At 33.4% G+C, this 18,999-nt stretch overlaps 2 protein-coding genes across 3 annotated transcripts; both read left to right on the top strand.

The window, feature by feature from the left end:
* Positions 1-2,300: 2,300 nt before the first annotated feature.
* Positions 2,301-5,481, top strand: LOC110624347 (receptor-like protein EIX2). The gene has a single exon (XM_021769443.2). It carries the CDS (start codon positions 2,396-2,398, stop codon positions 5,390-5,392), a length of 2,997 nt encoding a protein of 998 aa, XP_021625135.2. The 5' UTR covers positions 2,301-2,395; the 3' UTR covers positions 5,393-5,481.
* A 2,607-nt stretch (positions 5,482-8,088) lies between these two features.
* Positions 8,089-13,022, top strand: LOC110624005 (receptor-like protein EIX2). 2 transcript variants are annotated; one of them, XM_021769050.2, is made up of 2 exons: positions 8,089-8,813; positions 10,029-13,022. In XM_021769050.2, exon 2 carries the CDS (start codon positions 10,469-10,471, stop codon positions 12,923-12,925), a length of 2,457 nt encoding a protein of 818 aa, XP_021624742.1. In that variant the 5' UTR covers positions 8,089-8,813; positions 10,029-10,468; the 3' UTR covers positions 12,926-13,022. The 2 variants fall into 2 exon arrangements, with proteins under 2 accessions (XP_021624742.1, XP_021624740.1); XM_021769048.2 differs by having other exon boundaries at positions 9,916-13,022.
* The last annotated feature ends 5,977 nt before the right edge of the window (positions 13,023-18,999 follow it).

The following is an 18,999-nucleotide window of genomic DNA, read 5'->3' as shown; positions in this document are numbered from 1 at the left end:
TGGAGCAACCACCAGGTTTTTGTGATCAAAATAAACCTGATTTTGTTTGTCGTCTTCGCCGATCTCTATATGGACTTCGACAAGCTCCAAGACAATGGTATAAACGCTTACATCAAGCTCTGGTTAAGCATGGTTTTGAAGTCTCCCCTGCTGACTCCTCCTTATTTCGTTATGTCCATAATAATGTCATCATTTTTGCTTTAGTTTATGTCGATGACATAATTATGACTGGAAGCTGTTCTGTTATATTGAATAACATTATTGTGTCTCTGCACTCTGAATTTCTGTTGAAGGATTTAGGGAAGCTTGAATATTTTTTGGGCATGGAGGCTGTACATACTAAAGTTGGTTTACTACTAACCCAGCAGAAGCATATTACTGATTTACTTCAAAAAGCTAACATGCTGGATTGTCGTGGCATCTCTACACCAGCAACAACTAAGACACCAGTTTCTATAGCAAGCCACCAATTTACTGATCCAACCTTGTACAGGAGCATAGTAGGGGGTTTACAATACTTGAGCTTAACTCGTCCAGAAGTCTGCTACTCGGTCCATAAAGTCTCCCAATACTTACATGCTCCAACAGAAGAAAACTGAAGTTCTGTAAAGCGCATTTTACGGTATCTTAAAGATACTGCCAGCTATGGGTTATTAATAACCAAGTCTAAGGATACTGCACTTAATGTTTATTCGAATGCAGATTGGGCCAGTGATGTTGCAGATAGAAAATCCACTACTGGCTATGCTGTTTTCATGGGCAATAATCTTATTTCGTGGAACTCTAAGAAGCAACAGACTGTGGCCCGATCATCTACAGAAGCCGAGTATCGTGCCATTGGTCTTGCAGTTACTGAATTGACCTGGATTCAGTCTCTCTTACAAGATATTAAGTTTTCCTCCTCCACTATCCCAAATTTATGGTGTGATAACATTAGTGCGACATATCTTTCTGTGAATCCAGTTTTTCATGCTCGTTCCAAGCATTTGGAGGTCGATTTCCATTTCGTTCGCGACAAAGTACACAAACATGAGGTTAAAGTTCAATTCATATGCTCTAAAGATCATATTGTTGATATCTTAACAAAGTCATTGTCTAAAGCTCGACATCAAACTCTTATGCGTCTTTTAACAATCCAAGCTTTTCCACGAACGCTTGAATTGAGGGGGCCTGATAAGGATGATAAGCATAAGAGTTAGTTACAACTACGTTTGTTATCTTATACCGCTATCCATAGTTAGCCTCTAGAAACCGTATTGTTGTAGATTACTTCTAATCATTGTAGCCCTATAAATACATGTATAATACGCTGTTAATAATCAATAAATTCTCTTCAAGGTAAACTCTTTCACTCAACACTTAACAGGACTACAGGTAGCCATGAAGCCCAAGCCCCATAAGTCCCCACAATCTTTAAGATTGAAATGCTGATAAGCTCATCACTTTCCCGGAGCCTTATCAGAAGAGGAATGAAGCCTAGAATCCAACAACCCACTGATCTGGTTGATGATCCACACTCGATGACAACACCTTGTTCCCTCATGGTTATCTTTCTCTGTAGAACAAAGGCGAGATTTTGAACTATAGACAAACGCATTAGAATTTCTAGTGGGTTTAGGTGAGATCCTAGGATTCTAAGATGGTTTGGTTGGTTTCATTTGTATGGGCTGTAAGGGATTTGATTTGGTTTTTCTGGGCTTTATTTTCTAAATCCATGGGACGTAAAATTTGCTCTCCGAGTCTTGTAATGTAAATACTATATTGCTAAATTGAACTATTAAAAGATTAAAAAAAAGAATAATTACGTGGGAAAGGCAAGCCTTCCTTATCGGTAGGGTCCAAACCTGAAAACAAGTTATATCAAGAAAACCTGAAGTTACGCCACTTTTGTCAAAGGGAAATGGGAGAAAATCTTTTTGGCTTTATGAGACATACAAGAAAAATTAGATTCCATTAACAAGATTAACAGTAAATTCTCGAATTAAAATTAAAATTAAATGAAAAATGAACGTAAAATTTTCCAATGTTATGCAGCAGAAATTGACTAATTAAACAGTATTATAGATGGCATAATAAACTTGAAAAAATATTATTTAAATTAAATTATGGAAATGCAATAAACTAAATTACTGAAATTGCAGTAATTGAAGTTGGAACTGAAGAACACGCTATAGCCTCCATCTTACATTAATCCAAAGAAATTCCAAAGTCAAGAAACCATCTATCTGTAGAACTGTTTGTAGTTGGCTACACAGAATTGAAAAAAGTTTTCAATTTTTCCCTTTAAATATCATGAGATCATGAAACTCACCTCATGCAGTTTTCCTAAAATACTTTCTTGAGAATCCCTCTGAATTCTCTGCTACTAAACAGGGCATTATTGAGTGTTTGATCTATGGGAACCTTTCCCTTTCTTTGGATTATCTGTCTGTTATGTGGAGAATTATTATGTGGTGGAGTTGCTCAGTCAGTGCACTGCAATGCAGCTGATAGAGAAGCTCTTTTTGATCTCAAAAGGGGCCTGAATGATTCTTGGAATCGGCTCTCTTCATGGCATGGAACCAATTGCTGTGGGTGGTCAGGAATAGCTTGTCACAACACAACTGGTGCTGTTCTCGCAGTTGATCTCCCAAAATCATCAGGTCTTCAGCCATTAGGTGGAGAGATTAGACCTTCTTTGGCGAAACTCAAGTCCTTGAAACATCTGGATTTAAGTGGGAACAATTTCCATGGTAAAATTCCTCATTTCCTGTCCGATTTGCAGAACTTGCAGTATCTAAACTTGTCATTTGCTGGGTTTAGTGGTGAAATTCCTCCAAATCTTGGAAATCTCTCTAGCTTGCAGTTTCTTGATGTCTCTTCAGTTAGTTTAACTGTTGATAATATTGAATGGGTGAGTGGTCTTCTGTCGCTAAAATATTTGAGCATGAATTATCTAAACCTTTCAAGCTTGGGAGGAGCATGGATTGAGCCATTAAACAAGCTTCCACTTTTGACGGAGTTGCACTTGGAATACTGTGGTTTATCAGGTTTCATCTATTCTCTTCCTTCTGTTAATTTCACTGCACTTAAAGTCATGAAACTTCAGTGCAGCTTCTTCCATGCCAAGTTACCAACTTGGTTTACAAACATTAGCAGCCTTGTATCTGTTGACATTGGAAATAGTTGGTTGACTGGAAGGATTCCGCTTGGTTTTGGTGAATTGCCAAATTTGCAGTCATTGAAGCTTAATTATAATATGGAACTCTCAGCAAGCTGCTTCCAACTGTTTGCAGGAAGCTGGAAAAAGATAAGAGTTCTTGATTTCTCCATCATTAATTTACATGGTAGACTTCCTGCTCTTCTTGGAAATTTGACATCTCTTATTCATTTGGATTTACACATCAATAATATTGAAGGTGGGATTCCAATCTCCATTGGTAAGCTTTCTAAATTAAAGTACATTAACTTGTCATCAAACAAACTGATAGGAAGCTTACCAAATTCAATTGGCCAACTCAAGAATCTTGTTGAACTCCGATTGAACAGTAACTTGCTTCAAGGTTCCATCCCTTATTCTATTGGAAATTTACAACATTTGACTATCCTCAAGCTTTCATCAAACAACATAAATGGCACTCTGCCAGATAGTATTGGACTGCTCTCTGAGTTGTCTACTCTTGATGTTTCACTTAATAAGCTGACAGGTATAATCTCAGAAGCTCATTTTCATAGGTTGGAGAACTTGGAGCAAATTATTTTATCAGATAATTCAGTCATTTTAAATGTCAGCTCCCACTGGGTCCCTCCTTTCCAAGTCATTTTCTTGCAGATGAGTTCATGCCATGTAGGTCCTTCCTTCCCTTATTGGCTTAGATCTCAGAAAAAGATCCAAGTTTTAGATTTCTCAAGGGCTGGTGTTTCAGGTTGTATCCCAAATTGGTTCTGGAACATGACTAGCATTCTAAGCTTTCTGAACTTTTCATTCAATAGTTTAGAGGGTCATATACCAAATACATTCAAACTGATTCCCTATGCAATTGTTGATTTGAGCTTCAACCAATTCAAAGGACCTGTTCCTCTTCCAAATGCCTTGTCACTGGATCTCTCTCATAACCAGTTTTATGGTAGTATGCCAGAAAATATCAGTCAAGTCATGTCATCCTTGCAATTTCTTTCACTTTCTAGTAACCAGTTGACTGGTGGAATCCCAGCCTCAATCGGAGCGTTGTCACTCAATGTCTTGGATCTCTCAAAAAACAATTTGGCAGGAAGCATTCCTCCAAACATAGGAAATTGTTCTTCCCTCACTGTTCTAGACCTTCAAAATAACAACTTGTCTGGTAGGATTCCAAATTCTATAGGTCGGCTAAATGGGCTTCAAACACTTCACTTGAGCAACAACAAATTCTCTGGAGAAATTCCATCATCTCTTCAGAATTTATCAAAGTTGGAAACTTTGGACTTGGGGAGTAACATGTTGACAGGAAAATTACCCTTTTGGGTTGGAGAAGCTTTTCCGCTTCTCAGAATACTTTGTCTCGGGGCAAATAAACTTTCAGGAGAACTTCCCTTGACGCTTTCAAATTCGAGTTCGCTGCAAATATTGGACCTGGCAGAAAACCAATTAAATGGTTCCATTCCTGCTAACCTGGGAAATCTTAAGGCCATGGCTCAACAGCAGAAGGTTAACCATTATTTGCTTTATGGAAAGGATGAAAATCACAACTACCAAGAGAATATACATGTGACCATAAATGGCCTAGGATTAACGTACACCAGGACTCTTTCCTTGCTAACCAGCATAGATCTGTCTGGAAACAATTTAAGCGGAGAACTTCCTGAAGCAATAACAAGATTAGTTGGTTTGGAGGTTTTGAACTTATCAAGAAACCACATCAGTGGCCAGATTCCTGATAGCATTTCAGAATTGCATGAGCTGTTATCTCTTGATCTCTCAGGCAATAGGCTTTCAGGTCCTATTCCCCAAAGCATAACTTCATTGACATTTCTGGGGAATTTGAATGTGTCAAACAATAACTTGTCAGGTAAAATACCTTCTGCAAATCAGATGTTAACTTTTAATGCATCCTCTTTTGCTGGGAACCCTGGACTATGTGGAGATCCTCTTGCAGTGAAGTGTGGCAATGGTTCTAACAATGGAGATGACAATTACCCAGATGGTGGAGGGAAAGCTGATGAAGATGACAATAGCAATGGCTTTGTAGATAATTGGTTTTATATGAGCATTGGGGTGGGATTTGCAGTAGGTTTATTGCTTCCTTATTTAGTATTTGCAATGAAAAGGTCTTGGGGTGGAGTCTATTTTGCATTTGTGGATGGAACTGCCTATAGATTGTCAAGTGAGAAAATGCAAGCAGCTATGAGAAGAAGAACAGGAGAAAAACACTAAGTGTTTTTATTTTTTTCTTTTCTTTTTATTATGTAAGTCTTCAATCTCCTGTACAATCTACTAAATTTCTTCAGAAATAAGTTGCTTGAATTTGGAAAAGGGAAAAATTGAGAATAAAATTTTTGTTATGATAGCTTTCTCGCATACTAGATATATTAATGTGAAAAGGATGAAGTATTAATGGGCTTTTTATTAATTTAGGGATGGAAGATTTTTAATTTGTTAATTTAGAATTGAAAGAAAAATATTTGTGAATTTAGAGATAACACCTATAAAGATTGCCTGTAAAGATTGCTTAGCACCTATTTAATAGGCGCCACTCTAAATGGAGCTAGACATTATTTGTGCTTTTTGTTTTTTTAAATTGTGGCCGGACACCGACTTTTAAGAGACGACATACCTTGATTTAATTTTTATTATTTTTTAATTATTAGTATATTATAATAAAATATTTATATTATATTAATTTAATAATTAAATAATATTAATTATAAATTTATTTATTGTTATTAAATATATATATATAATTAATAAAAAATAGATAAATTAATTAATTAATTAATATAATATTTAAAATTATAAAAATTAAATTTATTTTTTATTACACTGTTATTTTAAATTATAAAATAAAATTATGCTGTGATTTAAATAATTAATAATAAATAAATAAATAAACTAATTAATATGAATATTTAAAAATTATAAAAATTAAATTTACTTTTTATTAGACTGCTATTTAAAATTATAGAATAAAATTATGTTGTGATTAAATGTTATACATTATTACCTGATTATTTATAATTTATTAAAAATAATAAATTTAATTAATTTATTCTGTAATTAAATTAATTAATTAATTAATTTCTTTTTAATACATTATAAACAATTTAATATTTTTATATAACATTTAATAGCAAAATAATATAATAATTTTAAATATTTTATATAAATTATTTATAATTTATTAAAAAAATAAATTAAATAATTAAGTCAATGAAATAATTTTAAATAATTTTATATAAATTTAATAGCAGAATAATATTATAATTCTAAATATTTTTTTTATATTTTTTTATTATTAACTTTTATAATATTTTTATATATTAAAAATATTTTTATAAAATATAATAACTGAATACTTTACAAGAGTTATAAAATAACATTAAATATGTACGAAATTATTAATATTATTTAATTATAAAATTATTATATTAATCTATTATAATAATAAAAAATTTTATTATGGAATAAATATGTACTATAAAAAATTTAATAAATTAATCTAATTGTAAATATTTTTTATGTGTAATCTTTTATTATCAAAATCTTATATATTAAAAATATTTTTATAAAATATAATAATTATTTTTAATTTATCTTAGTATTTAGAGAGTTATTAAATAATATTATTATGTGATTAAACGTATATAGATTTATTCATACTATTTAATAGGGGTGTAAATGAACCAAACCGTTTGTGAGCTATTCGAGGTTCGATTCTATAAAAGCTCGACCGAGCTCGACTTGATTTTTAAACGAGCCAAACTCGAGCTTAATTTTTAGGCTCGTTTGATAAACGAGCCAAGTTTGACCTCCATAGTATTCGGCTCGTTAAGGTTCGTGAGCTCGACTTATTTCTGAGTTCATGAGCAGGCTCGTGAATAAACTCGTGAACAGTCTCGTTAAGTAAACTGAAATTACTATCATAAGAAAAATAAATTAAATCTTGCATATACTTTCATAAGCCAAATCTAAATTTTTTAAAATTCAGCTCTATATAGTTTAGTTATACTCTTAAACTTGCATATATTTAGATCATTAAGATTTAAAAACTCATCTTTATAAGTTTACATGCTAATTTATAGATATACTTATTTAACTAAAATTATTTTAGTTTTAAACTTATTAGTTTTAAACTAAAACTCATTATACATATAAATAAATTAAATTACTCGTGAACTATTTGAGACTCAACTCGATAAAAGCTCGACTCATCTAAGCTCGTTTGCTAAACAAGCCAAGCTTGAGCTTCTTAATACTCGGCTTGAGTTTCTTAATACTCAGCTCGAGTTCGATATGAGTAAAACTCGAATTCGACTTGAACTCGAAAAAATTTTAACGAACCAAGTTTTAGCTCTTCAAAGTTCGGCTCGGCTCGATTCGTTTACACCCCTACTATTTAATCATAGTATTAATATATTAATTTATTAAAATAATAAAAAAATTTATCACTAAATTATTTTTATATATTTAATCACAATTAAATTATTTTTATACATTTAATTACAACAAAATTAAAATTTGAAATTATATAATACCAGTAATTTTTTATTTAAAAATTAATAATAAAATTTATTAAATATTACAATATTAAAATTATAAAAAAATTATTATTATAAAAATATAATATTTTTAAATTAATATAATATAAATATTTTATTATAATATATTAATAATTAAAAAATAAAAAAATTAAATTAAAAATAAATAAATAATGTCTGACGCGATTTAAAATGCACCAGGTTTTAACGCCTGTTTAACCGTTGCTAAACAACCTTTTCAAATACTACCGGACACCCAATACCAAATCTACAGATATTTTTCTTTTAACCCTAAATTCACAATAAAAATTTCAGCAAAAATTTAGCAAAAAGCCCAGTCTTAATTATCACAATTCAAGAAGCTTCAACCATCTTCAAGAGACCACTAACTTCAATTAGTGAAATTATAATTTAGTCCTTGAAAATAAAAGTTATCTTCACTCAAATCCTCCAATCAATGGGAAAGCGAGGACATCACGATTAGAATTAATTCAGTAACAAAATTAACTTTCCATAAGATTTTGGGGTTATACAATTTTTTTCTTTTAACACAAGAGATGATTTTTATTAAGAACAATTGGTGATAAAACGGGTTGTATAAATTTTTTGGGTTGTGAGTGAGTGAAAGAGAGAGTAAGAGAAGGAGAAAGAGTACGAGTGACAGAGTTTGAGTTAGGGTTTTGCAGGCCGGCAGAGCGGAGGCTTCGGTCTCTGCATTTTCTTACCCGTCTGGTCATGTTTAGTTTTGTTTCGTTTTGGTGTATGGATTTGCTTTTGTTCTTCGTGGGTCTTGAGTTCTCTGTTGAATCTTGAGTCATCTGTTTGTTTTGGTTCTTTGGGACGTTTGTTTCCAGTTCGAGAAAGGGCTCTTTACTATTGATGGCGATACTTTAGGACCGCGCCGCTGTGTCCGGCGATTGATGCTCTCACCGGCTTCGATGAGGTTGGGCTCTGTCACCTGGCTCTCCTTGTGTGGTGATATCATTGGGTGAATCAAGTTTTTCTAGAGATTGGATTGTTGGTTGATGCTGGGGACTTTTTTGTGTTGGAGTCTACTCAATTGCGATTTTTTCCGACGAGTCTGCTATTTGGATTTGCATGTATGGCTTTTTTGCTTTTTGTGTCTTGTGTTTGATTTTTGCATGTCTCTATTTGATATGTGCAATATGTTTTCTGGTATGTTTGTTTTCGCCGGCGGTGGCTAAGGTGCTAGGGCTGGTAGCGTCTTTTTGATAGTTTTATCTTTGGCGGTACTGTTTTCTTATTGGTTGTGATGCGTGCTTTCTGGGCTGCTGATTATGGGTTAGGTCTTTGTTAAATGCTATCTTGAAGCATTGATTAAAAAAAATTGAGTAGAATAATCATATAAATAAATATATTAAAAATTTAATACAAAATTATTTTATAAATTTTATTAAATTTTAAGGAGATTTCTGTAAATTATCTTACTAATAAATGTTAAATATAGTGGAAAAACCATTATATTTTTCAATGGAGAAACAATTACGCATAAAACTAAATATTAACTGCAAAAGCAAAAGATGTAAAAGGAGTTCTTAACTAAACACTCACAGGTTTAGTCTGATGATAAATATATAAATTTGAGAGGTGATAAGTGATAAATGTATAAATTTGAGAGGTGATAAGTGTATAAATTTGAGAGTTCTCAGGTTTTACTCTCTCAATTTCTATTTAAAAAAAAAAAATCTTAACTATATAAGCAAATTGCAAATAGGTCCTTTGATAAGAAAAAATTTTGCAAATAGGTCATCAACTTAACGATTCTTAATAATTAATTAATAAACAAAAACCCCGAGCACGATGGGTATTGGGTAGGTAGACAATAAAGTAAAAGGCAAAGATTTTCCCTTTTTTTTTATCAATGGGAAAAGCTTTTGGCTTTTCTCTAACAGGACTGACCGTAAATTCTGGAATTAAAATTAAAATTAAATTAAAAATGTACATAAAAGTTTCCAATAAAATAAAATAAAATAAAATTATTGAATTTGCAGTCATTAAAGTTGGAAGTGAAGAACACTCCCAATATGTGCAACTGTTTATAGTCAGCTCTACATAATTAAGAAAACTTTCCAATTTGTTCTGGTTTTGCCTTTAAATATCATGAGATCATGAAACTCACCTCATGCAGTTTTCCTAGAATACTTTCTTGAGAATCCCTCTGAATTCTCTGCTACTAAACAGGGCATTATTGAGTGTTTGATCTATGGAAACCTTGCCCTTTCTTTGGATTATCTGTCTGTTATGTGGAGAATTATTATGTGGTGGAGTTGCTCAGTCAGTGAACTGCAATCCAGCTGATAGAGAAGCTCTTCTTGATCTCAAAAGGGGCCTGAATGATTCTTGGAATCGGCTCTCTTCATGGCATGGAACCAATTGCTGTGGATGGTCAGGAATAGCTTGTCACAACACAACTGGTGCTGTTCTCGCAGTTGATCTCCCAAATTCATCAGGTCTTCAGCCATTAGGCGGAGAGATTAGACCTTCTTTGGCGAAACTCAAGTCCTTGAAACATCTGGATTTAAGTGGGAACAATTTCCATGGTAAAATTCCTCATTTCCTGTCCGATTTGCAGAACTTGCAGTATCTAAACTTGTCATTTGCTGGGTTTAGTGGTGAAATTCCTCCAAATCTTGGAAATCTCTCTAGCTTGCAGTTTCTTGATGTCTCTTCAGTTAGTTTAACTGTTGATAATCTTCAATGGGTGAGTGGTCTTCTCTCGCTAAAATATTTGAGCATGAATTATCTAAACCTTTCAAGCTTGGGAGGAGCATGGATTGAGCCATTAAACAAGCTTCCACTTTTGTCTGAGTTGCACTTGGAATACTGTGGTTTATCAGGTTTCATCTATTCTCTTCCTTCTGTTAATTTCACTTCACTTAAAGTCATGAAACTTCAGTGCAGCCTCTTCACGGCCAAGTTACCAGCTTGGTTTGTGAACATTAGCAGCCTTGTATCTGTTGACATTGGAAATAGTTGGTTGACTGGAAGGATTCCGCTTGGTTTTGGTGAATTGCCAAATTTGCAGTCATTGAAGCTTAATTATAATAGGGAACTCTCAGCAAGGTGCTTCCAACTATTTGCAAGAAGCTGGAAAAAGATAAGAGTTCTTGATTTCTCCATCACTAATTTACATGGTAGGCTTCCTGCTTTTCTTGGAAATTTGACATCTCTCACTCATTTGGATTTACACTTCAATAATATTGAAGGTGGGATTCCAAGCTCCATTGGTAAGCTTTCTAACTTACAATACATTGACTTGTCATTAAATAAAATGACAGGAAGCTTACCTAATTCACTTGGCCAACTCAAGAATCTTGTTGAACTCCGATTGAACAGTAACTTGCTTCAAGGTTCCATCCCTTATTCTATTGGAAATTTACAGCACTTGACTATCCTCAACCTTTCATCAAACAACATAAATGGCAGTCTGCCAGATAGTATTGGACTGCTCTCTGAGTTGTATACTCTTGATGTTTCACTTAATAAGCTGACAGGTATAATCTCAGAAGCTCATTTTCATAGGTTGGAGAACTTGGAGGAAATTATTTTATCAGATAATTCAGTCATTTTAAATGTCAGCTCCCATTGGGTCCCTCCTTTCCAAGTCATTTTCTTGCAGATGAGTTCATGCCATGTAGGTCCTTCCTTCCCTTATTGGCTTAGATCTCAGAAAAATATCGAAGTTTTAGATTTCTCAAGGGCTGGTGTTTCAGGTTCTATCCCAAATTGGTTCTGGAACATGACTAGCATTCTAAGCTTTCTGAACTTTTCTTTCAATAGTTTAGAGGGTCATATACCAAATACATTCAAACTGATTCCCTATGCAATTGTTGATTTGAGCTTCAACCAATTCAAAGGACCTGTTCCTCTTCCAAATACCTTGTCACTAGATCTCTCTCATAACCAGTTTTATGGTAGTATGCCAGAAAATATCAGTCAAGTCATGCCATCCTTGCAATTGCTTTCACTTTCTAGTAACCAGTTGACTGGTGGAATCCCAGCCTCAATCGGAGAGATGCCACTAAATGTCTTGGATCTCTCAAAAAACAATTTGGCAGGAAGCATTCCTTCAAACATAGGGAATTGTTCTTTCCTCACTGTTCTAGACCTTCAAAAGAACAACTTTTCTGGTGGGATTCCAAATTCTATAGGTCAGCTAAATGGGCTTCAAACACTTCACTTGAGCAACAACAAATTCTCTGGAGAAATTCCATCATCTCTTCAGAATTTATCAAAGTTGGAAACTTTGGACTTGGGGAGCAACATGTTGACAGGAAAATTACCCTTTTGGGTTGGAGAAGCTTTTCCGCTTCTCAGAATACTTAGTCTCAGGGCAAATAAACTTTCAGGAGAACTTCCCTTGACGCTTTCAAATTCGAGTTCGCTGCAAATATTGGACCTGGCAGAAAACCAGTTAAATGGTTCCATTCCTGCTAACCTGGGAAATCTTAAGGCCATGGCTCAACAGCAGAAGGTTAACCATTATTTGCTTTATGGAGAGGATGAAAATCACAATTACCAAGAGAACATATATGTGACCATAAATGGCCTTGGATTAACGTACACTAGGACTATTTCCCTGCTAACCAGCATAGATCTGTCTGGAAATAATTTAAGTGGAAGATTTCCTGAAGCAATAACAAGATTGGTTGGTTTGGAGGTTTTAAACCTGTCAAGGAACCACATCAATGGCCAGATTCCTGATAGAATTTCAGCATTGCGTCAGCTGTTATCTCTTGATCTCTCAAGCAATAGGCTTTCAGGTCCTATTCCCCAAAGCTTGACTTCATTGACATTTCTGGGAAATTTGAATGTGTCAAACAATAACTTGTCAGGTAAAATACCTTCTGCAAATCAGATGTCAACTTTTAATGCATCCTCTTTTGCTGGGAACCCTGGACTATGCGGAGATCCTCTTGCAGTGAAGTGTGCCAATGGTTCAAACAATGGAGGTGACAATTACCCAGATCCTGGAAGGAAAGCTGATCAAGATGATAATGGCAATGGGTTTGCAGATATTTGGTTTTACATGAGCATTGCGGTGGGATTTGCAGTAGGTTTATTGCTTCCTTATTTAGTATTCGCAATGAAAAGGCCCTGGGGTGGAATTTATTTTGCATTTGTGGATGGAACTGCCTATAGATTGTCAAGTGAGAAAATGAAAGCAGCTATGAGGAGAAGAACAGGCTGATTTCGCTTTCTTTGTCTTTTTCTTTTGCAAGTGTCGGATGTAAAATAGCTAGAATTTGGAGAAAGAGACATTGTAGAATAAACTATTGTTATCACAAGTATGCTCTTTTCTTTTAAATCTGTGTGAAAAAATTCTCAAAATTTTTGTTTCAAGAGGGTTAGCAGTACTTGGTATAAACCGAAAAAGTCAATCTAATTGAATTAATTTGTATATTTAGTTTGATTTTTTATTTATTTCGATTTGATTTGATTTTTAATTTTAAAAATTTTGATTATCTCAATTTTTTTTCATGATTATAATAATAATATATTATTATTAATAATATAGAGAGATTAGACGTAGTTAAAGTTAAAATATTTTAATTAAATTTTAAAATACTAAAATTAATGTGTAAAAGATAAAAGATTTGTTAAAAATCTTAACCGATCAAATAGAATAGAATCAAGTCGAATCAAATCGATTTGATTTAAATCAATTTTTATTCAAAATCGATTTTATTCGATTTCTATAAATACTAAAATTTTAATCTTTCATTTAATTTTAAATCAAATCGACTGAATACTTATCTCTATATTAAAATCAATCTTTATGCTATATTGGCTCAAGCTTATTATCACTTTATGCAATTGAAGAAATAGGAAAAAAAGTATGTTGAAATATTTATATTCAACATAATCTAATAAAATATAATGGAAGTGTTTTTTTATTATTAATCAGCGTTGGATTTTCTTACAAAACTCTTCATGTGAGACATTTATAGTAAGTTTTAAAAAAATGATGGGGCATTCATTTGATTATCCAAAACTGTGTGGGTTCTATTTTAAAACATTTTTTTCCTAATATTTAAGTTACATATATCAATTAATTATTGTGTAAAAATGGTATTCCTTCCTTGCATTTCAAGTGATATTTCGATTCGGTTTAATTTTGATTAAAAAAAATTAAAAAAATCAAATCGAATCGATTAGTTAATAATATATTATTTTTAGAGAGATTATATCATATAAAATTAAAATATTTTAATTAAATTTTAAAATATTAAAAATAAAAAGTAAAAAATAAAAAATTTATTAAAAATTTAAATTGATCAAATTGAACTAAATCAAACTGGTTTGATTTAATTTAATTTATGATCAAAATCGATTCAATTTAATTTTTATAAATATTAAAATTTTAATTTTTAATTTATTATGTTAGATTTGATTTTGAACTGAATCATTCACCGAATGCGTTGACGCTCTCACCAGCTTCAATGAGGCTAGGCTCTGTTGCCTCCCTCTCCTTGTATGTATAGTGATGTCCTTAGGTAAATCAAGTTCTTCTGGAGATTGGTTGATGTAGGACTATTTAGACTCCGTCAGGAGTTTTAACCAATATCGTTTGGTTAAGACGAAATAAGAGAAAAGAAGGACTATTTAGACTCCGTCAGGAGTTTTAACCAATATCGTTTGGTTAAGACGAAATAAGAGAAAAGATAGGCTGAAAGACTAAAAGTCTTATTGAAATTCCTCAAAGATTGAAAAGTGAAAAGTGAGTTTCTAATAGCCAAGGGAGGCTATTTATAATAGAAATAAAATAATCCTAATCCTAATAGGAGTCTAAAATCCTAATAGCCAAGGGAGACTATTTACAATAGAAATAAAACTCTAATATGCAAAATAATCCTAATCCTAATAGGAGTTTAAAATCCTAATAGTCAAGGGAGGCTATTTACAATAGAAATAAAACTCTAATATGCAAAATAATAAAAATATCCAAAATATCCAAAATAATAATTAAAATATAAAAGTTAGCCTCGGTCCAACTCTGCCGTAAAATCCAAGGCTAGTTGCCCCGTATCATTCCCTTCCACTTGTAAAGAACTCGTCCTCGAGTTGTCATCAGCAGGGTAGTACTGAAATAGATCTGCCACATTAAACGTCTTCGAAATTTTCATTTCATGTGGGAGGTCAAGAGCATAGGCATTGTCATTGATATTCTGAATGATCCGGAATGGACCAATCTTCTTGGCGTCAAGCTTTTTCTGTCCTCCACCACGCTCCTGTTTGAAAACATCCACGTGCTGCTTTGCCAAGTTGCTTGCTGCAATACTGTTGTAAGCAAATTCCACCTGGCCTTGGAGGTTTTCACTCTCCTTTGGACTCATCTTGTAATGAGGCAGATTCGGTAATTTTGATCCAGGAATGAGATCAATCTGATGTTGGATATCCCGCAGGGGTGGACGCTTTGATGACTCCTCCACTATCTTAGGAAACTCCTTTAACAACTCTTTGACGGGCTGTGGTAAAGATGGTGCATCCTCCATTGTACCTTTTGCTCTCATCAATAAGGCTAGTGTGCCTTCAGATTTCTCAACTGCGCCTGATAGCTTCTGCACTCCCGTAGAAACAGCAACAGTATGCTTCCCTTCCACCTTAGAATGTTTCGCAGAACCGGAAGGCAAGATAGTAATCTTCTTTTGATTCCACATGAACATGTATGAATTCTCCTTCCCTTTATGCAAAGCATCAACGTCGAATTGCCAAGGGCGACCTAGCAAAATTCCACAGCAATCCATATCCACAACATCACAATTAACAGGTTCAGTATAAGATTTACCGATCGAGATAGGCACGCTGCAGATTCTGTTGACCTCAATTGTCGGTCCTTCCTTAATCCATTCGACTTTGTATGGTGAGGGGTGAGGCTGTGTAGGCAACTGTAATTTTTCCACCAACTGCTTAGCTATCAGATTCTCACAACTGCAGCTATCTATAATTAGCCTGCAAATTGCCTCTCCTACTCGACATTTTGCCTGAAAAATCTTCCTCCTTTGTGTCTCGTCCTCCTGTTTTGTTGAGCATAAGATCTTCTTCACCACAAAGGTGACCTCTCCATCTTCAGAACCAGCAATAGATCCGTCATCGTCATCCACTTCCTCGTCAGTTTCAGCCACCTGCTCAACTATATTAACCTGCCGGCGGTCAGCATTAACTCCTCTACGCTCTGGACAATTATTAGATCGATGACCAGATTGTCTGCACCGGTAACAGATGTCTCCCGTTGGCTTCTGGTAAGGATTGGTCCTGCCTCCTTTGTCTGTTGTAGTGGTGACTGCCTTGCCTTTACTGTCTCTCCTTTCTTCCATGGTATTCGGAGGGTTGCCAGAATTTACAACCTTAGAAGGCTGCCCGCTGTAGTTGCCTCTATATTGTTGCGTTCCTGTTGAACTAGAGTTTCTGTAATTGAAATTCCGGTTGTACTGCTGCTGTCGTGGCTGCCAATCAACACGCTCTTCTGCCCTTTTTGCCATCTCAATAGCGTCTGCCAAGGTGAAAATCGCAGCTACTCCCATCATACAACGAATTTCATAATTCAGCCCCCTCTGATAATGAGCAACCTGTTGGGCCTCGTTCTCACAGTTTTCACATCTCGCCTACAGCCTTAGAAACTCCTCGGTATACTCATCCACCCTTCGATTCCCTTGTACACAGTCATGATACCGGTTATATAAAACCTGAGCGTGATCGCTAGGCAAGAATCGTTGTTCAAACATCTGCTTCATCAGCACCCAGTTTCGTATGGGTTCCAGCCTCTTCCGATAGCGTTCGTTTTGAACCGAATTCCACCAGGCTGCTGCACCCCCTTTCAACTTATAGGCCACAATTGGAACCTTGCGTTCCTCTTCCACGTTCATAATTTCAAAGAAGCGTTCAACCTCTGCCAGCAAATCAAGAACAGATTCAACATCTAATGAACCAGAAAAGTTTTGAAGGTCTACCTTGATCCTGTAACCTTCCTGATAGTTCTGTTGGGGATTTGCAGGCATAGGATTGACGACCACAGGATTGGCGGCCACAGGAATGGCGGCCACAGGATTGGCGGCCACATGGGGATGTGCGGCGGCGCCGGGTTGGTGGATTCCTTGCTGTAGGGTCAGCTGTCCGATCATCTCCCTCAATTCTGCCAAGGATGCCTCAATCGCAGCAAGTCGCCTCTTGGTTATCTGCCATGGTCGAACTTCGCTCTGATACCAATCTGATGTAGGACTATTTAGACTCCATCAGGAGTTTTAACCAATATCGTTTGGTTAAGACGAAATAAGAGAAAAGAAGGACTATTTAGACTCCGTCAGGAGTTTTAACCAATATCGTTTGGTTAAGACGAAATAAGAGAAAAGATAGGCTGAAAGACTAAAAGTCTTATTGAAATTCCTCAAAGATTGAAAAGTGAAAAGTGAGTTTCTAATAGCCAAGGGAGGCTATTTATAATAGAAATAAAATAATCCTAATCCTAATAGGAGTATAAAATCCTAATAGCCAAGGGAGACTATTTACAATAGAAATAAAACTCTAATATGCAAAATAATCCTAATCCTAATAGGAGTTTAAAATCCTAATAGTCAAGGGAGGCTATTTACAATAGAAATAAAACTCTAATATGCAAAATAATAAAAATATCCAAAATAATAATTAAAATATAAAAGTTAGTCCCGGTCCAACTCTGCCGTAAAATCCAAGGCTAGTTGCCCCGTATCATTGGTTGTTGGTTGATGCTAGAGACTCGTTTGTGTTAGGGTTTTCTCAGTTGCAATTTTTCTACCGGGTCCATTTGAGTTTGGATGTCTAGCTTTTTCTGCTTCTTCCTCTTGTGTCTGATTTTTGTATGTCTCTATTTGTTACGTGCAATCTGTTTTCTGGCATGTTTTTCTTCGTCTGCGGTAATTAAGGTACAGGGATTGGTCGCATCTATTTGGTGGTTTTGCCTTTGACGGTACCATTTTCTTTCTGGTTGTGGGTGTGCTTTCTGGGCTACTGATTATAGATTGAGTCTTGAGTTGGGTTTGTAGTTAGTATGTGATGATTGGTTTTTAGGATCGGATCCATTGAATCTTTTAAAAGTGAGGAGATCAATTAAAAAAACCTAATACTGACGGATACAAAGTAAATATTATTTTATTATAATTTTTTAATATTTTATATTTAATTTTCTTCTTGTTAATTTTTTTTTTTAAAAAAATTTATAATTAAAGAATATTTTAAAATGTTTAAAGATTTCTACAGTTGAGATTATGGCTTTAAAACTAAAAAATTATAATTGAAGAATATTTTGAAATGTTTAAAGATTTATTTGATATTTCTACTGTTGAAATTATGACTCTTAGAAAAGTTTTAAACAAGTTCAAAGATGGTGGTTGATTCTTAATTATTATGGAGTCAGACGTTTAACTTTTAGTTCGAGTTATAACTGATTTCAATTATCAAAATTTATTATTATTTGATAGTTTTATTTTTTGTTATAAGTCTATTATTTCGGAGATGATTTCTATTTCTATTAATTTATATATATATATAATAAAATTTTTTATATTAAATAAAATTTATTTTTTTATTTAATTATTTTATTTTATTTAATTTTAAATTAAAAAATTTATATTCAATTTTATAGGAAGATATTGCGGGTAACGAAAGTCATATTCTACTTATTATGATATTAATATTAATATTAAGTTATGTGATATATTATACAAATGTTTATTTATTTATTTTTTTTAAAATAGAAATTGGGAATTGGAGGAGTAGAACCGGAAATATTTCAGATTTACTCAGATGCATTTATGAAAGCCTGTGAGTGAGTGCACGAATGTTTATTATTATTTTAAAAAATAAATATTATTATTATAAATTATAAATTTTTTAATATACAGATAAATTATAACGGCAAACTATCTCAACAATTATTATAAGTAGTTGATTCAAATATTTTTGAAATAAATTAATTTTATGAAGAGTAAATCAGTTAATATTTATAATAATTATATTATAGATAAAACTATTTTTAATAACATTTTATTTCTTTATAGTTATAATTACAATAAATTGAAAGAATTTATTTTTTTTTTTATCAAATTCAAAAAATTTATTGAAAAAAATGGTAGGATCATATATTTAAAAAGTTGAGATATCATCAAAAGTGATTAAAGACGAGCATGAAGAAAATTAAAGATTAAAAAAAATAAAAGATATATTATCCATAGTTATTCAAGACGAAAATGATGAAGTAGATAAAAAATTTATAAAAAAAAAGTTGAAAAG

This window comes from Manihot esculenta, chromosome 10 (assembly GCF_001659605.2).
Source record: "Manihot esculenta cultivar AM560-2 chromosome 10, M.esculenta_v8, whole genome shotgun sequence".
NCBI lineage: Eukaryota > Viridiplantae > Streptophyta > Magnoliopsida > Malpighiales > Euphorbiaceae > Manihot > Manihot esculenta.
This window is presented reverse-complemented; position numbering and strand designations above follow the sequence as displayed.